This window comes from Musca autumnalis, unplaced genomic scaffold (assembly GCF_047663935.1).
Source record: "Musca autumnalis isolate F117 unplaced genomic scaffold, ASM4766393v1 scaffold_1, whole genome shotgun sequence".
Lineage (NCBI taxonomy): Eukaryota > Metazoa > Arthropoda > Insecta > Diptera > Muscidae > Musca > Musca autumnalis.
Genome location: NW_027411644.1, coordinates 39,152,879 through 39,176,824, shown reverse-complemented (window position 1 = coordinate 39,176,824; position 23,946 = coordinate 39,152,879). Strand labels below are relative to the sequence as shown.

The window sequence follows — 23,946 nt, the reverse complement described above, 5'->3', positions numbered from 1 at the left end:
GTAAATGTAAACATAGCATTACTTTTAAAAGCATACAATTTATATGAGAACAGTTCACCACTTTTACCATTTTCTGCCACTGTTACCACTTTTAAAAGTAAAGGAACAGACCAAATATGAGCAAAGAGGGGGCGATATCTCATGCGAGAAATTGTAAAAGTGTTAAACACGACTTTATTAGTTATTTTGTATGTATACGTAACCAAACATCAGCTGACAGTTTATATCCTCGAAAAGCTAAGTGTAACCAGCAAAGATTAACCCACTGGATCTATTAAACCCAGTGGGTTAAACTTCAATAGTGTAACCGGGGTATTAAACAACGCACGAAAACACCATACTATTATAAGCAGCCCTGTTTTTGTCATAAACTACCAAAAAATTAAACTGTTTTATGATGTCTTTGTTTGTTTGTGTGTGTTGTAGAAAAACAAAAATACTCAAAGGATGACAAAAGTAAAAATAAATGGTTAAAAAAACTTGCAAAAATTATGTTTTTTTTTAATTTTGAATTAAGTCATGTTAGTTGGTAAACATTTGTGTTGTAAAATTCTTATTTTTCTGAAATAAAATTATTGTGTGCGTGTGTATGTGTTATTGTATAAGCGTGTATGTGCGATTGTGTGCGTAAGCAAATGACGCAAAGAAACAGATTTAAATACACTTCATTTGTTTCCAGGATTTCGTAAAACGAAATCATTGAATGTGCATATATAAATTGGACTTTAGAACTTGCCGGGTTATGAGAATTTATACGCGTCAAATTTGCTCACAATAATGCATTACTGCAAAGATATATAATAATACAAGATGGGACATTTCCATTGCTACTATACATCGGCAGATGGTGCTGGTGGTCTAACATAATGTGATGTTACAATATGGTGACATGTATTATGTTATATTTAACATATTTCACATTGGTGTACGCCTTTGTTTCTGTTAATTGTCTGTTATACATAAACACACTCTATGTTTAAATATTTAAATTGAACTCCATTGTGAATGATGTCCAATCTTTACCAATTTATAGCTTTGTCTGGTTACCCTAAAATTTGTAACAATTTGTACCAATTGTTGCTGGAAGTCGTCTGTTAACACAAAAAACCAGCAAAAGAGAGCGATTCGAGAGAGACATTTTGACAGTTCTTTCACTGAGAACTTGCAAATTCTTGCTGGACAAATTTCTTCTAGCAAGCACTTGCAAGCTCTTCTTCTTCCTGAAAACAATCAATCAGCCGTTTTTAGTTTTTTGTTGATTTATGTTTGTGAACATTAAAAACAATTTTATTGTGGAAATAACATAGTCTAATTGTATTGTTTTATGGAGAACAAATTTGTAAAGTGGAAAATACTTTTTTGTTTTATTTTCTTTTTTATTTTTAATAAAATACAACGTGTTTGCTTCCATTGTTGGCGGACAAATTGTTCTGTTTTGGCAAGCCAGCTGATTGCTTGCTGGTTTTTGCTGGGAAGGTGTCTGTTTACTTTTTACAATTTTCTAGCAAAAGAGAATAAAAACCCCTTACTCTCTGAGAAAGTTCTTGCTGGACAATTTTTGCTGGGAAAGTAACCAGACAGACTTTATGGGCCTGTTTATGTATGTCGATAAGAAAATGAATACGCAAGAAAAACTACCAAATTTGAGTGTGCTTTTCAAATTTGTTTTTGTTTTGAAGGAAAAGCAAAGGAAATAATATTTCCAAAACAAAGGTTTGGGTGTGTTTCATGCGCACACATTTTCGTTTCGAAATACATAAACTGGGGGTAAGTCTTTGATTACTGTAAATTGCTTGTTTACATTTTGTATGTGATTTTATTCACAATAATGCATTTTGAAAACTGGTACGAAAATCAGCTGTTATTGCCGCTGTACCTGTATTATTGTGCCATGTTTATGCGTATATCCAATGGATTTGACAATGAAAAGCCACTGGAATAAATAAAAAAATAAAATAAATATAGTTATAACATTCATAGTTTTAAATACGATTTTTAATTTTTAGGTTCAATTTTTCTACATGTAATTTGAAACAATCATTTTATATACAACAAACATTGTTCCACAACATCCCATACGGGACAAGGGAGACTTCTCTTTTATATACAATAGTGATTTAAATAATTTCATTAGAAATTTGCATTATGTTAACTTTGAATGAGCATTATTTCGTGTAAAGTGTGAATTTTCCCATTTCTCCTAAAAATAACAAGAAAAGTTTAAAAATTAGAATAATTTATATACTTCGTATACGCTTTTCATTTTGAAATGACGTCCATCTTCTTTAAAATTCCGTCATTCTACCGATATTCGTCGCTAAAATTTTTGTATCGATAACATTGAGTTACAGAATAGCACTTTCGGTAATTCAACCGAAAATTTTCGTTAATTATCAATATCGATTCGGTAGAAAAAACAGTTATAGAATCCCACTACAGATCTACAATTTTTCCGTTCCTTTACTTTTCTGGTAAAAATGTTCATGAGAGAGCAATTTTGACACTTTTCTCTTTTAAGACTTTTACCATTAAAAAAGTAAAGGAACAAAGCGAATTTTAGTGTAAAAAACTCTACAGCCAGTTTCACTATGTCGAAAGAAAACGAAAGAAAAATAACTAAACTCGTGTATGATTTTTAAAATTTGTACTTCTTTTAAAGCAAACTTCTTCTTCTTTATTTTCAAAGTTAATATTGCCATGAAAACCAAAGTTTTGCTGTTTTTCGTTCGCAATCATTTACTTTCGACATAAAGTCTGTCTGGTTACTTTCCCAGCAGGAATTGTCCAGCAAGAACTTTCTCAGAGAGTAAGGGGTTTTTATTCTCGTTTGCTAGGAAATTGTAAAAAGTAAACAGACACCTTCCCAGCAAGCAATCAGCTGGCTTGTCAAAACAGAACAATTTGAAGAAAATGAAACAAAGAAGAATTTTTCCACTTTACAAATTTGTTCTTCATAAAACAATACCATCCCTGTAGGAAGCATGGGGACATGTGTCGACATGTCAACACTTTGTCTACTATTATGGTGACAAAGTCAACACTTTGTCAACATGTTGTCAACTATTGATACTTTTATCTTAATAAGAAGAAGCATTGATTATTTTAACAGCTGATAGGCCAACGATTGTTTGGTGTAAAATAATTTTGGCGCTTCGTGAAAAAAGTGTTTTTGTGAAAAATCAATAAAATATCGTGAATTTAACGTGTGATTCAGCTTTTAATAACAAGTATGACCAAAAGAAATTATAAAAGACAAGTGAAAAAATGGACAATTATGAAAATACAAATTCTGAGGCGGCTGACAACATGTGTGGTGAAACTTCGACAATAAGGCATTTTGTGGAATCTTTAGAGAAGATTGTGGAGCCTGGCGAATATAATGTTCCGTCTTGCTGGAAATGCTGACCCCAATATACATATTTGAACACGACATAATAATGAGTTACAATGTCCACTGTTTATACAGCTGTAATAGGTAAGCAAATTTAAGGACATTTTGTTTCTTTATACATGTATATTCTTTTCAATTCCTAGATGTTATATCAACATTCAGCGAATCGCATGATAAGAGGTTAATTGCAGCAGAAGAAGAAATATTTTGAGCAGACAAGTCGCGCCAAGTCTTATGGCCAAAAAAATAAAAGGCGATGGTATTTCTGACAATGTAAACGACTTTGTTATTATTTAAATATTCAAACGTTTAGCCAGCCTCGAAAACATTGGCTTTATTTTGAACTTATGTGGAATTTTGGACTTAGCCCTTATTTGCAACCCGTTTTACGCAATTTCTCCTTTTTTATCATTTTCAATAATATGTATTTTTCTTTAATAAAATATATTATTTAAACAAAAGTGTAAGATCATCGTCTAATTAAACGTACCATATAGCTTTTTAATCTATAAAAAGTTCATATAAGCCAAAAAACTTAGTAAGGGAAGTCTGGTACCAATGTCTCCATATGACCCTTTATGAACTATTGACTCACTACCTCCAATGTCTATACTGACTCACTACCTCCAATGTCAACACATGGTTCCTCAGGAACTACTGACTTACTACTGACATACTAGTTCCAATGTCAGTACTGACTTTCGAATGACACGTTCATACAAAATGTCTATAGGAAATTACATTAGTTGTCTACAGTTTGTCAGTAGTACTGTTGACAATGTCAGTAGTAAGTCAGTATAGATTCACTATTGACATTTCCTACAGGGATTAGACTATGTATGCTATTTCCACAATAAAATTGTTTTTAATTTTCACAAACATAAATCAACAACAAATTAAAAACAGATCATTGATTGTTTTCAGGAAGAAGAAGAATTGCTAGTTGCTGCTAGAAGAAATTTGTCCAGCAAGAATTTGCAAACTCTCAGTGAAGAACTGTCAAAATGTCTCTCTCGAATCGCTCTCTTTTGCTGGTTTTTTTGTGTTAACAGACGACTTCCAGCAACAATTGGTACAAATTTTAGGGTAACCAGACAGACCTATAGTGAAACAGGGCCATAGACATGGCAGAACTACCAGGTAGTGGTATCACACCAGCTGGTCGGATATAAAAAGTCAAATGCCTTTATAAAAAAATTATTTTTGTTGTAATTTCCCCAACAACATAAAGAAAGTTTTGACATAACATATTCAAAATTTTACGATGCCACTACCTGGGTAATTGTGCCATGCCCATAGACTAAAGGCCTGGGTACATAAGCTGCTTTGCCTGGTTGCCTTGTTTTCCTGCTTCATTTCTGACATAATAAAAATAAAAGAATAAAGGCCTGCGTACATAAGCTGCTTTGCCTGATTGCCTTGCTTACCTGCTTCATTTCTGACGTAATAAAAATAATAGAATAAAGACGAAATTTCGAACTGGGTTGCCATCAGTTGGAAATTGGGTCGGCCTTCTTTGTTCTTTTATTTTTTTATTGAAGCAGCAAAGCAAGGCAGTCAGGCAGAGCAGCTTATGTACGCAGGCCTTAACGAAGGCCGAGCAAAGTTCGAACTGGGTTGCCCTTTTCTTTTTTATTCTTTTATCAGAAGTAAGCAAGGTAAGCAGGCAAGGCAGCTTATGTACGCAGGCCTTAAATAATTCATTATGATCCCAGCAAAATAAATTGGAAGTAGTGCAATGTGGACTAGTTCTGTCACGGCATGTTTTGATGCAGTTCAACCGGAGGCGTGAAAAAGGCACTCCAGTCCTCACATTTTAACCGCATTTGGATGCAATCCAAAGAATCACATCCACTTGTCACATTTTAACAACATCCGGATGCAGTTCAGCGGAGTCGTGAAAAAGGCACTCCAATTCCTCATAATTTAACAGCATCCGGATGCAGTCCAAACGGAGTCGTGAAAAAGGCACTCCGTTCGCTACTAATTATTAGCAGTTGTTAGAGATCCCTACCTGTACATAAATCAGTTTGTACATCTCTACAGGCAGCGGTATACATTTTCCAATAAGAGATAAGCGTGTTAACATTTTCAAACATTTGTTAATACAAACTAAATAATATTTCATTTTTGAACATTTTTCCGGTAACTCAAGAGAAGAAAATTTCCGAATGGGAGTGCTGTTGGAGTACATGTCGAAATCTTAACTGGTGATGGGAAGACAACCCATTTAGCAATTGAACAGTTCAGCTTGGAACAAATGGAGAGCCGTGGAAACACGCATGTTTGCGATTGAATTCAATGGAGGATTTTCATAATTTGTGTTAATGTAATAAAGTTCTTAATATTTTTGTTTTACACAAATAATGCATTTTATTTGTTCTGGCATATTTTGTAATGGCTTGCACAATTTCCGCAGAATGCCTGTATCAAAACACGTGCTTTGGACTGCCTCCTATTCTACCCCAAAGGGTTAGTTAAAATGCAATGCCAAAGGGTCAGTTAAAATGCAGTGCCAGAGGGGCAGTTTAAATGCAGTGCCAAAGGGTCAGTTAAAATGCAGTGCAATGGAGTGCCTCTTTCCGTAGTCACGCTCTTGTAAAAATCATGAGTGAAAATGCATAATTTGATGCACTTCCAGATCACTTGTACATATCATTTAACTGCCTCTTTGGAGGCAAACTTTTTGCTGGGATGGTTATATCCTGAACATTTGCTTTTAGTAAAATAAATATTGTAATGTGTGTCGTCCAATTATATTTTAGCGTGTCGACTAAAATTGGCATTTATTCGGCGACTTATATTGAAATTTGATTAAGAATATTTTTGTCTCACTCAAATGTGTCCTACTCACCCAAATGTGTGTTGTAGAAAATAGAAGAGAGCGTCATTCAACGCCATTTTTGTTCAAAGAGAAGTGCATCCAACGTTTGAGTAAATTTTTGATTAATTTCTGGTAAAAGAATAAAGAAAAATTCAAAATTGGCTGTATTTTTTATTTCATTCTTATACCAGAAATTACTCAAAACTTTACTCAACGATTTGTGCTGGAAAAGTAAACAAACAGGCATAATACTTACCTTCAAATAAATAAGTTAAAAGAGACAGTTTTTCTTTCGCTTTACTTAGTTTTTATTATTATAATTATTTTGTGGTGTTATTTTCGTACCTCATCGTATGCATGAATTTTTATCAGACTATTAAATTCATTTAATGATTACTATATAAGTTTAGATGAATCAGTAAAAAAATTGTTTTTCTAGGAAAAATGTGGTTAGATAATAATAATTGTTTTATGTTGTAAGGCCAATATAAATTTATAATTCTAGGTAGCTTCGTATCATTTGTAATTATTATGTCAAAACAGAATGTCTTTCAATTGGCCTTACGATAATTTTTATGAAAACAAATAAAGCTGAAAACATATCCAACGTTTGAGTAAAGTTTTGTGTTATTTCTGGTAGATGAATAAAAGGCAAAGTGCTGCCAAGTTTCAATTTTTCTTTATTCTTCTACCAGAACTGACACTAAACTTTACTCAAACGTTGGCTGTGTTTTCAGCTTAACAGTTAAATAGATCATGGACTTAAAAGGACTTTTTTATCTCATTCCCCTGAACTTATATAGCATAGGTACGAAAAAGAAAACCGTTTGGAAATATTAGCTTTTTCGTTTTCTGTTTTTTTTTTACTTTCTTGGTTTCATTTTTACTTTTATCTACTTAATATTATGTTATACATAATTAAAATCTTTAAACTTACTTAATTATTTATAATAATAGTATAATAATAATAATTAATAACTATGAACAATATAAACAAATGCAAAGTTTACTTTCTGTCTCTTTGACGACGACGATTTTTTTTCATATTTTGCATACACAATATACTTTAGTTGTGGTTGTTGTTTTTTGTGGTTGCTGTTTGTGGATCTAGTGCCTGGAACACCCATTGCATCACCATTTAGGTGGAAACCCCAGTTGCTATTGTTCTATTCGCTATGATTGGTAATGATGATGATGTCATGACAATGGCGCTAATGTTGGTGATAATGACCATAAGGACAGCGGTGATTAGGGTCATATGGACGACTTTCACTTTTCCCAAAGTAAAAAAAACATCTAAAAAATTTAGACATTTTTTGAATTTTTAATTTTTTATAAAATTTTTTATTGAAAATCGATCTATATATCCCTGTTTGTTATGTGCACTCATTCCAATTATCCGCATTGCCGACTTCCTTACTTTTGCCTAGAATATAAAACTAAAAAACGATAACACCGATTTAATGCTGCAATCGATAAACTATCGAAGCAGCCAACTTCATTATTTTCATTATCACCAATTTCAGATGGTGTGATACTTTTAATGAGCTTTCTTTCTTCTACTGATGATGATACTTCTGCTTTTAATGTGTTGTTATTGATCTTAATGATGCATGTAATGGGCGGCCTTGCAGTAGATTCGGTCCAGACCGAACAGTCAATTTCATATTGTTCAACTGTTTACAGTCACCTATTTAACCAATTGTTTGGACTACCACTTGTGTGTTGTAATAGTCGTTGTGACAGACAAATACCAAACAGAACTAAACAACAATTTGTTGCAATCATAAAATCAATTATCGACAATAAAATACTATAAAGTTTTGATATATTGGCGTATATGGATGTCATCTCTCCACTGGAGGTGAATGAGAGTGATGATGACAGCATATGACGTCGTCGTCGATAGGAGGGTATAAGTGTTGTAGCACTATTATTGCCATGTTGCATGGCTGCGGGATGTTCACCATTGATAACGTGTACAACCACCGAGGCAGAATCTGTAAGAAGGGAGAATATACGTAATAAAATATGGGTAACAGAATTATTAATAATTTTAATTGTTACCTGAACTACTTGGAGAACATGTATAATTTCCTGAATCTGCTGGTGTTGCTTTTGATATTAAAAGTTTACTGGTACGTGTGGTTCTCTCTGTTATAACACTAATACCACCACGCTGTGAATAGTTCATTAAACGTTTGCCCTTGTACCAATAGATAAATGAGGGTGGTATCGGTGATTGCATAGCCAAACATGTTAGATTAATGTCACTGCCACTTTTGATGAAGAGTTCAGGATTGCCAAGAATTTTAGCTCGGGATACTGTAATGACAATAAGAGAAAGAGAAAAATAAGCATTCAGTAAATAAAAATGATAAATTGTGTAATAAATCTCAGACTCCAAAATGGCGCCCAACGTTTTTGCGTTATGTTCTAATTTTTTATCAATTTTCGATATTTATTTTTATATAATGTTTATCGCGTCTGACTACTTCCACTGATATTGTCCAGAGGTGCACAGGGTGCTAATTTGTGTGCCTCGATGGACATGCGCTGTACTGTGCGGGCTTTGATGGACATGAGCACAGGTCAAGAGTGCCTGAAATTTCTATGGCTTGATAACAATTAAGAATAGTGCTCCATCCAGATCTCAGCTGTGCCAAAGTTGTTCTAGTCTGGCTGGGTACGAGCCTTTCACTAACATATATTGCTGGAAGATTTTCATTGAGGACGATGTTATGGCAATATCTCTCGACGGCTGAGAGAAACCCAACGAGTATGCAGCTGCTTCAAAACTGTTGACAATCTGTTGATATCTGTTGGTGCTACGTCATACATGTCTGGTTGGTAGTGCCTGATGTACTTCCGGGTGTGGCGTGAAGGAGGATCCTGCATCGCAATGTGACGATTGGGTTGACATGGCAGATGACAGTCCAGTATAAACTGTCTAGCAAGCAAAACGTTATGTTGCCGTACCGACAATATCCTAGTCTTCCCATGTAGATGATCCGCACTCGACAACTGCACACATCCGGTAGCAATCCGAAGCTCACTGTTTTGAAACACTTGCAAGTTGTTCCATCGCTTATTGCTCAAACAAGATGTACAAACCGGAGATCTCAAACCAATATAAGACATCTTGATATCTTCTATGGCCAACAGAAGACTTCTTTAAGGCATTTTTTAGGAAACAGAAGTCCTACTGAGGTCTTCTGAATAGGCAACAGCAGACATTTTGAGGTCTTCTATAGGCAACAGAAGACCTTCGGTCGCTACGAGCGTCTCTTTATCTTTGCCTGTAAGAGCTTTCTTTGCTTGGACTTTTTCTTTAACATGCGCGGCATGCTTCGTGAACTTAAGAAGGTTATCGAATACAACGCCAAGATTCTTCAGGTGTTGTACCATCAGAATTATTTTGTCGCTCAGTTCTCAAGCCACAGGTCAAGGAAGTAACAAGGGCGCTAAATTTCGTTGGCGAATATACTAAGTTTTTCCATGCATAAAGGCTGAGTTAGTGGTAAGGTCTTTGTTTAAGCGTGCACCTAAGGCATGGGTACATAAGCTGCCTTGCCTGATTGCCTTGCTTTCCTGCTTCATTTCTGACATAATAAAAATAAAAGAATAAAGACCTGCGTACATAAGCTGCCTCGCCTGCTTACCTTGCTTGCTTCTGATAAAAGAATAAAAAAGAAAAGGGCAACCCAGTCTGATATTTGCTCGGCCTTCTTTATTGTTTTATTTTTATTATTCAGAAATGAAGTAGGAAAGCAAGGCAACCAGGCGAGGCAGCTTGTGTACGCAGGCCTTAAAGAAGGCCGAGCGAATTTTGAACTGGTTTGCCCTTTTCTTTTATATTCTTTTATCAGAAGTAAGCAAGGTAAGCAGGCGAAGCATCTTATGTACCCAGGCCTTTACTTCTTCAATGTTAAATCCCCAGACGACGCTACGGTGCAGTAATTTGTGAAGGAAAATACTTTTACGCCGGGTGGTGGATCAGAAAGTTTCGCAAGGTATGCGCTGAAAAGAAGCGGTGCCAAACTCTAATTAGCGGAACGCCTTTTTGGTATTTAGATATTTCGACCTACGACCACAAGGCCACATATATCTGTCTTCCAGTTTCACCAATCAAAACCGAGTGATCAACCCATTCAAATGCCTTAAATCAATCGCGGTGATTCTAGAGTTGGGCAATCTAGTTCCTGGAGCGGATCGATCTTTCTAGTTCCTTTTCCCAAAAGGAACTAATTCCTTAATATAGTTCCATAGTCCCAAATAGTTCCGCGACCGATATAGTTCAACGAATCTTTCTCTTTCATCGTTCTTTTCGTTCCAAATAGTTCCGAGACCGAAATAGTTCAACGAATCTTCCACTTTCGTCGCTCTTTTTGTTTCCTTGGTTCCAAAAAATTTCGAGAACGAAATGTTTTCATGGAAAAACCAGCAACGACGAAAGATCGACGTAGGATTTAAATTGAAGGGACGAGAAGAACAAAAGGAACTATATGAACTAAAGGAACTATATAAACGCATGAACTGGATATAGTTCCAATAGTTCCTTGTCCGGAATAGTTCCTTGGAACTAGTTCGTTCCGGAACTACACAACTCTAGGTGATTTACAGTAGGAGCTGGCTATCGGGTTTGATTGTGGCCATTCGCAATGTAATCTCATTTAATAGGTCTGTACGATAACTTTCCCAGCAATAATTACTCAGCAAGTTCCAGTAACTTCTCTCAGTGAATTTAACACTCTCAAGCAAGAAAAATTTCAGAAAGTTATCGAACAACATTTTGTAAAAACTTGCAAGAAAGTCAGCTGTTCCAAAAAATTATTAAATTGTTTTTGTTTCTTTTGATATTATAAAACAAATGGAACAAAAACATACATTTTAAAATTGCATTTGACTTAAAACGCAATCTTAAAATCTAAAAAAATGCGAAATTGTGAAAATTTCTTGTTCAAAAATGTTATCATTTCAAGTTGTTTACATTGAACAGCTGATTGAAAGTCAGCTGGCCGAACTTACACATTTTTACGGGACAACTTTTCAGCAAAAATTTGCAAGTCACAAAATCTCTCCCAACTCGCTAAATAATTTTGTTATCGAACAGCATTCAGTAAAAATTTGTACGAATTTGTACAAATTTTTGGGTTATCGTATAGACCTAATGTCGTTGTGTGTTGTGATCTTTTCGGAATCCATGTTAATAGTCCAGTAGTTGTAGATGTTCGACGAGTGTTGGTAGCAGCAGCGCTTCCAAACCCTTAGCTATTTTGGAAGGATTCTCTTAAGTAAGTAAGTAAGTAAGTAAGTAAGAAAGACCGATTTCTCTCTATTACCCTCACATATAAGGTCGTCTGTTCGATAACACTGTGCAACATTTTTAAGGCGATCTTGTGCAAACAATTCGAACTGAGGATTTTTTGAAAGTACAGACCCAAACGACAAGAAACCCTAGTTGGGTTTTGTTGTGTCAGATCCAGCTCGGATTTTATGGCCCTATCTAAACATATTGAGTTTTTAAAGAAATTCGGGGCTATATCTCTGAAACCAATACGAATCTTCCTCTGACCTCTGAAGCAAATTTGTAGATAAGGACAAGAATAAAATATTTGGAGAAATAATGAACTCGAAAAACTACATTTATTGCCTCAAATTTCAAAATATATGCAAAAATTCCACAATTTTTATACATTTCGCACCGTATCTCCAAAACCGTTAATTTTTTCTGAATATTATCTTTTGGAAAAATATTCCCTGGAACATGTCATTGTTGTAAAATGCGTCTATGCCGTTGTTTTCAGTACATTTTTCAACGACGATTTAATAAAAATGTCAATAATGTGGTGAAATCCGAAATGCGAGAATAAACTGTTGATGTGAACTGTGTTTAAAATACGTGTTGTAAAAGATATGATGCAAAGTACCGCTGTAACAACATGAAGTAAGCATTTTAGAGTTTCAGAATGTTCTGAAGAACTGTTTAGAACAAAATTTGGAAGATATTTGTAAAAGGTTACTTGGTTCAACTCCCAATAGTTTAGGTGATATTGACCAAAATTACAGCAATTATGTAAAATTTTATATTGTTACGAATGTAACTGATAGGTTTAAGTTAGTTTAGTTTAATTTCCGTTAATTTAAAAATTTGAATTGTAACGTAAAGTTTTATTACGCAGTTACTTTATTTAAGCAACAACAACTAGCATGTAGAACTCTCTTCATCATTCTAGTCGTTACATTACCTTTTGTTAATGTTCTTTTGTTTGTTTTGCCATAATAATGTAATTATCGTTAAGTTCCTACTTCTTGTATTTCGTGTAGTTGTTTGTTGTTGTTACGTCATTACTGTGCTTGTCTACTTGTATGTATGTGAGTATGGTTGTTCGCTTAGAGGTAGTTTACACTATCTATCAATGTCATATGACACGAAATAAAAACATTCCATATCTACCCATGCAGGCAATGTGGAGACGTAATTTTATTACAATTTTGCTGGCGTGGACGCACAAAGTAAATGGCGTAAGGACAATCCCGAATATTGCACATATTAGTGACTATATAATGATGGAAAATTTCATGTCATATGACATTTACATATAGTGTAAACTACCCATTAGTGCGAATGTGTGTCTGTGTGTTCGCTTCACAGATTCGAGAGGTTGCCATATGTTCTAGATATTTCTAGACCAAGGAGATTTTGGGTATAAATAGAGTTACGAATGGCAACATGGAGTAGTTGTGTTTTAAGCGTTGAACTGAACAGATCGGTTAAAGAATAGCTGCGTGCTAACTAGAGACTTGCTGTGTGCTTAGTAATTAAAGTCGGTTCTGAATAAGTGTAATAAAGTAAATAAAGCATTGTAGAAACGTAATCTAAAACGAACCCTGTTTTATTTGGTACAAATCGTACTGGGGAATAAAACAACGTCTACACGGAGATTAGTTAAATCTAATTCCGTAACAATATATTTTATCGATTTTGATGCCGTAGACGGAGTTTTTCTTACGTGGTTTCTTCAAAAGATAAGTTCTACTAGTTTAGGGCTACAATATTGCTAAAGTCAGCAAGGCCGAATTCCTATTCGTTTCTGAGATATAGGCCTGATAAATGCAAAAAAGTGTAGATTTAGCCCGGTTTAGATGAGGCCATAAAATCCGAAGTGGATCTGACAGGACAAAAGCCTACTAGGGTTTTGTAGTCTAAATATGTACTTTCAAAAAATGCATACTAGAAGTTTGAATTTTCAGTGTTGCATAGTGTAACCCAAAAGTTTGTACAAATTTGTACAATCTTTCACAAAATGCTGTTCGATAACAAACGTGTTTAGTTAAAGAGAAATGAGAAATACTTGCAAGAGTTTACAAGTACTTTTTACTTGCGAACTTATTGAACAGGCCTATAATCATCTACCGTCTGATGTCATGTCAGTTGATCGTCTTTTTAATCGAATTTTAAAGTGTTCCTCCATTTTTCATTTGCCTTGTACTTACCCACTACATTCAAACGAAATCCCTGACTTATTTTCGGTTCCGTTGATACTTGACATTCATATGTCCCCGAATCTCTGGGCTGCGGTGATGATATACGCAGCGTCCATTCATCCGAGCCTTCAGTGTGCAGTGATTGAAATCGTTGGTCGTTTGTATAGGTCAGGATGCCAACTGTTAATATGTGCAAATCTCGTTTTCGTATCCAGGAGACCTTCTTGAAAGAAACAGTAATTAATAAACATGTTGAGATGTTATAAACAAAGTGTTCAAATTCAATTTGGATTTATTTTTTGAATTCAAAGTAATGGTGAGAAATATAGGCGAATACGGTGGTCGTGAAATTCTAAGGTTGAGTATGTTCAGACTAGTATGTATAAAATCAGGTAATGCACTTTACTAGAGTGATTTCATGATACAAATGTCAAGAAATTAGGCGTAATTTCCTTATTTATTAAATGTATTAGTCTTATGCCAGACTACGAAAATTTTCATTGAAAACGTTTTGCGATTTTCTTCCAAATTTTCATTGACATCTACACACATACATATATGAAATTATATGAAAATTTTGATATTTCATTGCTTTGCATTGGTTTGAGAGTTATGTCCAATTTACATTAGCAACTTTTTCGTCATTTAGAGCTGTTTCGTCGTTTATTTGCTAAAACAGGCAACATTTTGCGTCATTTACCACACAAAAATAAATGACGATAGCTACGTCATTTATTCTAAACAACGCACGAAAACACCATACTTTTATACGCAACCCTGCTTTTTCGTCATAAACTACCAAAAAATGCAACTGTTTTATGATGTCTTTGTTTGTTTGTGTGTGTTGTAGAAAAACAAAAATACTCAAACGATGACAAAAGTGAAAATAAATGGTTAAAAAATTGCAAAAATTATGTTTTTTTGTTTTTGGAATTAATTTAAGTTATTTGATACACATTTGTGTTGTGAAATTCCTATTTTTCTGAATAAATATATTGTGTGCGTGTGTTTGTGTTATTGTATAAGTGTGTATGTGCGATTGTGTGCGTAAGCAAATGACGCAAAAAAAAACAGATGTAAATACACTTCATCTGATTCTAGGATTTCGTAAAACGAAATCATTTAATATGCATATGTAAATTGGACTTTACGAATTTAAATACAAAGAATAATTTCAGATTACAGAACCTTGTGTATCTCTATACACACCCCCTTCTCACCTCTTACCTATAAACTCGTTTTCACGTTAACGAAAATTTTCATAGTCTGGCATAAGACTAAAGCTGAAAACACATACAACGTTTGGGTAAAGTTTTGTGTCGTTTTGGCCGTTTTTACACTGTTGGGCATGATGCCGAAAAATTCAAATTCAATTGAAATATATGCCGACAAACAGATAAATGCTGGACTTTGGTATCGTCGTCGCCCTGTTGTTGTTTTTTTTCTCGACGCCCAACGCAAAACTTTAATCAAACGTTGTATCTGTTTTCAGCTTTACGGTGAATAGAAGAATTTTATGGTAGCAAATTTCGATGTTTCAAATTTCATGAGTAGACCCTATTACATTTTGAAAACTAAATTTACAAAAAAAGTAAGAATACAGCTGATTGTCACTTCTACCTTGTATAAATATGCCTTGCCAAAAATCACAACATGGCGTTGGTAACGTCTTGCTTGTATTCATATAGTTGTTGTATTTTGGCAACACTAAAGGCAACGTAAAGCCGTAAACACATCCAACGTTTCAGTAAAGTTGGACGTCAATTGTGATAGAAGAATAAAAAACTGAGGGCATCATATATTTAGTTTTTCTTTATTCTTTTATCCGAATTGACGCCCAACTTTACTGAAACGTTGGATGAGTTTACGGCTTTACGTTGCGTTCAATGTTGCCAAAATACAAGAACTAATTGAACACAAACAAGGCGTTACCAAATACCAAGAAGGCAACGTCATGTGATTTTTGGCAACACAAAGCTAATGCTTGGTTTACAATTACAAAATCCACTCGATTTCAACTGTCAATTCCTTTGCGTATACGTCAAATGAAAACTCATCCGAAATCCGTTGGATTTCATTTGACGTTTAAGCAATGGAATTGACAGTTGAAATCGAGTGGATTTCGTAAATGTAAACCAAGCATTAGCTTTGTGTTGCCAAAAATCACCACATGACGTTGCCTTCTTGGTATTTGGTAACGCCTTGTTTGTGTTCAATTAGTTGTTGTATTTTGGCAACACTGAACGTAACGTCAAGCCGTAAACTTATCCAACGTTTCAGTAAAGTTGGGCGTCAATTCGGATAAAAGAATAAAAGACCTAGGACACCACAGAACGTCTAATAGTGCGTTTAAATCTACGAATGCAGATGTTAATACGTCAAATAAATCCTGATTTGCAATCCAGCAGATTTTATTTGGCGTATATGTTAATCTAAACGTACTATACTCAGCCCTTAAAGGCCTGTGTACATAAGAAGCCTCGTCGCCTGGCTTTCTTGCCTTGCTTCATATCTGACATAATAAAAATAAAAGAATAAAGAAGGCCGAGCCAATTTCGAACTGGGCTGCCCTTTTCTTCTTTATTCTTTTATTTTTATTATGTCAGAAATGAAGCAGGCAAGGCTCCTTATGTACCCAAGCCTATACGTTTTGGGTCTCAAGGCCTGCGTACATAAGCCGCTCTGCCTGATTGCCTTGCTTTCCTGCTTCATTTCTGACGTAATAAAAATAATAGAATAAAGACGAAATTTTGAGCTGGGTTGCCATCAGTTGGAAATTGGGTCGGCCTTCTTTGTTCTTTTATTTTTTATTGAAGCAGCAAAGCAAGGCAATCAGGCAAAGCAGCTTATGTACGCAGGCCTTTAGGCTTTGTAACGCCTTGCTTGTCTTCATATAGTTGTTGTATTTTGGCAACACTAAAGGCAACGTAAAGCCGTAAACACATCCAACGTTTCAGTAAAGTTGGACGTCAATTGTAATAGAAGAATAAAAAACTAAGGGCATCATATATTTAGTTTTTCTTTATTCTTTTATCTGAAATGACGCCCAACTTTACTGAAACTTTGGATGTGTTTAGGGCTTAAAAGTCACGCAGCATAAAAATCACGCCAAATAGTATGTTTAAATCTACAAAATACTGTGGATTTCAGATGTTAATACGTTAAATAACTTCGCATTTGCAATCCAGCAGATTTTACGTCTGTCTGGTTATTTTCCCGGCAAGAATTGTCCAGCAAGAGATTTCTCGGAGAGTAAGGAGTTTTTATTCTCTTTAGCAAGAAAAATGTAAAAAGTTAACAGATACCTTCCCTGCAAAAACCAGCAAGCAATCAGCTGATTTGCGAAACAGAACAGTTTGTCCGCTATTAAAGGAACCAAGGCAAGCACAAATTTTGCATTTCATTAAAAATAAAAAGAAAATGACCATCAAAAAAATAGTTTTTCCATTTTGCAAGTTGGTTCTCCAAAAAAACAAAACAATTAACTTGCTTATTTCCACAATAAAATTGTTTTCAATTTCACAAACATAAAACACCGAATAATTAAAAACATCTGATGTATTGTATGCAGGAAGAAGAAGAGTTGCAAGTGCTTGCTAGAAGAAATTTCTCCCGCAAGAATTTGCAAACTCTTTGTAAAAGAACTGTCAAAATTTCTCTCTCGATTCACTCTCTTTTGCTGGGGCTGGATTCTTGTTCTATGAAAATTTTAAATGAAAAATATTTGCCTTATAAATTTTTTCATTTGACATTTATTTCTTTTATAAAAGTTTTCATTTCAAATTTTCATAGAAACAGAATTGAGCCCCTGGACTTTTGTGATAACAGACGACTTCCAGCAACAATTGGTACAAATTGTTATAAATTTTAGGGTAATCAGACAAACCTTTTATTTGGTGTCTATGTTAATCTAAACACACTATAAGAGTACGTTTATACTGGCGCAAATAAGTTAGGGATCTACACATTCATTTTCAACCTATTCATTAATCAATAATAAATGCCACTACACTTCTTTTCACACCGTATTCGACTATTATTACGAACATATTACTTACAGCTCGATCTCCTAAATTTCGTACACGACACTGTAGCAGTGCGGCCTGGCCCACAATTGAGGTAACCTCACGCCTTGATGAATTATCAAAATATGGCTGTGAATAGGGTGTTTCCCAATAGTGTGAGGAAACATCACCGGATATTATTCTCATTTCTGAAATAATAGTAACAAAAACAACAATAAAATAATTAGTTTAAGTAAGTCTATTGATTGTATAGCAGCTATTTGTTAAAAGCATTTTTTGTTTACTTTGTTTATAGATATGTGTGTTATATGTATTGAATAGCAATTATTAAATGGAATAATAATTCAAAAATGCATCAGCAATTTTTCTAAATAAATATATTGCAATAAATTCTAATTGAGTTTTTAGTTATGTCCGTGTGTATGTGTTTAAAAAGGCCCAGCAGTGTTTTTGTATTCGAGTGTGTTTGTGTTGGGAAGTAAACTATTTGTTTTTATATTTTCATTTGAATATTTTGAAAATATTTTTCTTTTTTTTTCATTGTTCACTTCTTCAATTTGCATGTTATTGGTTTTTTTCTTTTCAAAGTTTTTGCAATAAGAAAATATAACTTCTAATAATTGTTCGACTTGCAATTTAGTTTGAAAAAGTCACTTGACTAGTGGCACAGTGTTTCAGAGTTCATTTTGTTGGTTTGTTCTTTAAGGGCCTAAACTCTATCAGTCCATCGTTTGTTTTGTTTGCGTTATTTCCAGTGAAAGATAAATGACAGAAATGAAGAGAGGTAAGCATGAAAGATACATTGAGTTTTGGCCTTTAAAGTATAGTACACATTGACAAGCAAAACTGACAGTCATCGAGGTCTATTTCGTTAATATCAAAGCCTAATTGAAAAATTTCTTTTATAATCTCTAAATAGCATCGTAAATATTGTATTTCAAACGTTTTTTGCTAAATAAAAGTTGTTATTTGCCGGAAAATTGTCCTTAAAGTACGTTAACTGTCAGTTTTGACTGTTAGTGTGTACTCCCCTTAAGGCCTGGGTACATAAGCTGCCTCGCCTGCTTGCATTCTCCATTTCTTTCATAATAAAAATAAAAGAATAAAGAAGGCCGAGCAAATTACGAACTGGGTTGCCCTTTTCTTTTTTATTCTTTTATCAGAATCAAGCAAGGCAAGCAGGCGAGGCTGCTTATGCACCCAGGTCTTTACTTCTTTACATGGTGTAAGTAACAAAGATATTTCTAATATAATTTATGCAGCTTATGTCTCATTTACATCAAATAGGTTTTAATGAAGTGCGCCAAATCGAAAAAATACTATTCAAATATAAGAATTTGTCCCCAAATACTTGTTTTAGTTACCCATGTAAATTAGGTATTAGACGGTAAACACATCCAACGTTTCAGTACAGTTGGACGTAATTTCTGATAAAAGAATATAGAAAAATTCGAAAAGTTACTGGACCTGTACAAATTTGTACAAATTATTGAGTAAACGAACACACCTAATGTAATATTTTTGTTATGTAGTTAAATTATATTATTCTAAACACCTGTTTTAAGTGCAAGTGTAAAATGCGTTTGAGGAATTCACTAATCAGCTTGAGTATACCAAAGGAATAGCTTTCCCTAAATACACGCGAACATTTCTTCGAACAAAAAATTCCGCTTCGATTCGAATATTACTAATTTTTAATTGGCAACCACTGTACAATCTAAACACTACTTATCAAGAGTTTGTATTTTTGGTACTTTTGTTATCGACCGACCTCCTTTCAGAGCTGTGGAAGTTTTTCAAAATGAACAAAAAAAGAACAAACTTCAAAAACTTTCAAGTACAAGACTTTTTAGCTTTTCTCTGTGCTCTGCTTCATAAAGAAAACAAATATTAATCTTTTCGAAGAAGAAGTTCTCGTTTGTTATGGCAATGTCTTCTGGTATTATTGTTATTGCTGCTGCTACGTAGTACAACCGACAACTACTCATGTGGTGTTGATGGTGGAATCAAGGATGGAGTCCAACCGAGAATACTGGCACGAAAGAACTTCATAATACACTCTCTGGCAATTGGCAATTGAAGTCTCCTTCAAATGCCCGCTGCTCGAGCTGGAGAAAGCAACAAAAGTAAACTTTGTTTAGAAAAATATGCGTATTTTTCATTTCGATTTAATAATAACTGGTAACAGAAGTTAAAGTTTTATGCAGGCAAGCAGGCAGCTTATGGTGCTGCTTCATAATTGTTGTTCTATTGTGACAATAACCTCAAGCCATGACTTATATTGAAGTGCTGCTGTTGGGGGAGAAGATTTGGGGTTGAGGAGAAGATTTATTGGCGCGGCATGTTTGCTAAGAACAAATTTTGAAAAACAAATATTGTTTCAAAATCGTTGCAAATCGTTCATCGTATTAGGGAATTAACAAAGTTGTTGTTCGTTTAAATTTTTTCCTCCATGAAAGAAAAAAACCAACAACAATGGTAAAATTTGATATTCTTGGAAAATGGCATGAGTTCATACGGCAACAGCAGCAGACGGAGATTAAATAGAATTTGTTGAAACTCAATTGGGGATTTCATGACTGATGTATTATTGATACATAAACAAAGCTGTTAGGTGGGGGATATCCTTCTGGTACCAAGGGATAGTAAATATCGATTTTATACCCTCAAGATTGAGATGTCTTTGGGGAATTCGATATCAATTAGGAGAAGGAGGAGAGAAGCTCAATAAGAGATAGGTAGCGACTCAGACTCCGAAGGCAATAGCCGCAAAAACTCACACAAGATGGAAGATAAAGTGGGCGAAAGTATTACAAAGCTCACAACAACGACGCAAGCTCAAAAGAACCAGCTCCCAAGGACATCAAGAACATATCATATCACCTTAAGAGCAGAACACTGTGAGGAGGCCAAAGAAGAAAAAGAGCTTCCCTCGTTCAAATGTTTTAAGCAAACCTCGTCATGTTTCACGCAAAAGCGTTTGTTCTACGAATCCTTTGGAGAATGACTCGAACATGAAAAAGGTGAGCCCGACCACTGAATAGTCTGAAAAGCCTGTGGATTTTTCTGAGAGAGAAAACCTCGAACTTTTCAGAAATATCCAAGAAACAATATAGAGACGAACTGTGTTGTGCCGTGATCGACACCAGTAGAGGACCTGACAAAGTCCATGAGCAGCAAACCGTTTAAACAAAAAATAATAGGCTAAATTTTCAAATAAAAATAAAATCAGCTTCAGCCAGGCTGGGGTTCGAACCCACGTCCTTGAAAAACACATGGAAAAAAGTGTTGTCACGGCGTGTTAGTGTTCAGAACCAAACTCAGAACTTTCAAAGGCTACGCTAAGCGTTTGTCATGAAAGCCATACAAAGATTTGAACAAAAAATTCAACTTTGTAAATAAAACAAATTGCATTTGAAATAGGAAAAAAGTTAGATGATAGCGAAGCCGCTCCCCAATCTATGTGTCTGAGGAGCCTTCCTAAACCAAAGGCGAAACATGTCATGTCACACAGTGGTGGTTGTGTGGGTTCGTATCGTCGGCTTTCCTTATCCAAAAAGCATCTTGGTCAGTAAGCTCGTCTCTAACGAGAAATTAATAAAAAATTACCTTCGCCTAATAGGCAAAATTTTCAAATAAAAAAAAAAAAAAAACTTTTACATCATATGTTGCAGAAAAGTTGTCAAACTTATGCAGGTGAGGAAAGACGAAGGATGGGACATCAACACGATGACACGGAATGCATGCTCAAAGTCTTTGGTAACCAAAAATAAGATTTTGCACGTTAATTGATGGGTGCTCCACAGTAGGAAAAGCATGATGATATTCTCCTTGTGATGGGACTGAAATTTGGCATATAATGCAAAGACTAAAGGTGGATTTCTGGTAAAAGAACCTAGTCAAGATTCACGCAAAAGAGGCTGTTCCACGAATTCTTTGGCAGAGGGCGACACAGTGAGCTGGAAGATAAAACACGAATACCGTCGTCTAAAAAGCCTGTGGATTCTGAATGAAACAATACATAGAACTGTGTGCTGTGATCGACGCCAGTAGAGGATCTGATGGGCTACACAAAGTCCATCAGTAAATCATTTTGGATGCGACCCGCAACAAACTTTTAGATCACATAATGCAGGGGCGTGATCCAATTGAAATCGTCAGCAGAGAGTTAAAGGCGACCTGTTAATGTTCCACATTGACCCGAATGCAAACTTTGGCACTCGCGGGGAGATAATTTACTTAAGCTGGTGAGGAAAGATGATTTATCACGCCTCACTAACGTGACGGTGTACACAAAAGGATGGGACAGCAACATGTCGACACGGAACGCATGATCGAAGTCTTTGGCAGCCAAAATAAGATTTTAGACGTGAAGAGATGGAAGGTCTTCCATAGACAGGAGCAGGACGATGACACACTCCTTGTGACAGGACCGTAGATCTTGATATTCTCCTTGTGGTGGGACTGAATATCTTTCTTTGGCATATAATGCAAAGACTAAAGGTGGAGATACGTAGCAGGCTGGCTTTTTTGATTAAGTCATTTCCGGTAAACGAATTTCGAAAAACAGCTTCCCGCTTTCAACTACCTCGTGCAAACCTAGTCAAGATTCACGCAAAAGAGGCTGTTCCACGAATTATTTGGTTGGTCTACATAAAGTCTTATGGGCTACATAAAGTCCATCAGCAAATCATTTTGGATGTGACCCGCAACAAACTTTTAGATCACATAATGCAGGGGCGTGATCCAATTGACATCGTCAGCAGAGAGTTAAAGGCGACCTGTTAATGTTCCGCATCGGTCCGAATGCAAACTTTTCCACTCGCGGGAAGATAATTTACTTAACCTGGTGAGGAATAATTATTTATCCCGCCTCACTAACTTGCAGGTGTACATAAAAGGATGGGACCGCAACATGTCGACACGGAACGCATGATCGAAGTCTTTGGCAACCAAAATAAGATTTTAGACGTGAAGAGATGGGAGGTCTTCCACAGGCAGGAGTAGGACGATGACACACTCCTTGTGGCGGGACCGTAGATCTTTCTTTGAGAAGTATGACCAAGACTAAGCCGAAAGTATATCAGCGGCTGGCTTTCTTCCTTAAGATATTTCTGGTTAACAACTAAAAGGCAAAACACAAGCATTTTTGAACTTTTGTAGGGTTGAACCACCGATATAGTCCATCGCCGATCTTAATTAAGTCCTGCTGGGACGGGGCAAAATTCAAGATCTACTTGAATGTGTTCGGTTATTAATACCCGCATCTACCACATCTACCTTCTCTAGACTTGGTTATGTGATGGAATACGAAAGACACTATGTTGCTACATGCTCTGAGAACACATCCCGCACTGAGTCATCGTCATCATGGGAATAGGAAGCTCCTCGGCAGTCCCCTCAACAGTATCCGCACATGCATAATTTTTGATGTTTGATTGCAATGAACTCTGAGGTAAGATCCAAGAAATTAGACACAATATCATGGTCGCGGCGGTGTAGGAAACCAAGCTCAACAACAACTGTAGCTTACAGTGTTGTGATGTGTCAACGTACTGATGACACATCGCACCATAATTTCAGGTTGGGGAGGACTAACTTTTATGTTGCATTATTCTATTCAATACAGACCTATCTCGCCTGAACCTGGAATACATAGTAGGGTTTCTTAACGTAAACGTTCTGCCGATTTATAACTGTACGAAAGGTTGTAGGCCTAACATTAACCCGCTTTTGGAAGGTCATAACCGACTGGTTTTAGTGAACTTAACGCTCATCATGAGTTGTGGCAGTCGGTCCTAGTTGATTACCAAAGAGGTATAGAGGTGGCTGAGCAGATTAATAGCTCTACGTTTTGCGCGTCTAATGGGGACGCTCCAACCTATAGTGTTAGAGGAAAGTGCCAAAGTTCTTCAAACATAACAATTGTATCACGTGATCTGACAAATGACGGCACATGGCAACAAATAGTTTCCCTTGGACCATCTCCCTGAAATTGTTTCCATCAGCAGACCACACGAATTTATCACGCCGCACTTCAATCAAACATGGGAAAATTATTTGGCCTAGTTTAATACAGTTTAAGTCTTCTGATGTTCGGTTAGCAGAAATTACAGCTGCGGCCGGCGAATACCCATACATGCTGGTCAAATACCCAAAGTGAGACCAAATTTCGCAACCAGACGAACAAATGACCATGATGAGCTTCGTCGAGCCAA

At 35.6% G+C, this 23,946-nt stretch overlaps 1 protein-coding gene across 8 annotated transcripts in view; it reads right to left on the bottom strand.

The window, feature by feature from the left end:
• Nucleotides 1–7,764: 7,764 nt before the first annotated feature.
• The window catches only part of LOC141397341 (kin of IRRE-like protein 1), a 323,500-nt gene continuing 307,318 nt past the window's right edge, over nucleotides 7,765–23,946 (bottom strand). For 5 of the 8 annotated variants that reach the window (XM_073973502.1, XM_073973488.1, XM_073973509.1 and 2 more), the window contains exons 5-8: nucleotides 17,762–17,916; nucleotides 13,713–13,926; nucleotides 8,283–8,540; nucleotides 7,765–8,215 (exon numbers count right to left, since the gene is read on the bottom strand). In XM_073973502.1, the coding sequence (XP_073829603.1) occupies nucleotides 7,902–8,215; nucleotides 8,283–8,540; nucleotides 13,713–13,926; nucleotides 17,762–17,916 (941 nt within the window). In that variant the 3' untranslated portion in view covers nucleotides 7,765–7,901. The remainder of the gene's footprint in view (nucleotides 8,216–8,282; nucleotides 8,541–13,712; nucleotides 13,927–17,761; nucleotides 17,917–23,946) is intronic. The other 3 variants (XM_073973529.1, XM_073973523.1, XM_073973534.1) reach the window with 1 other exon arrangement.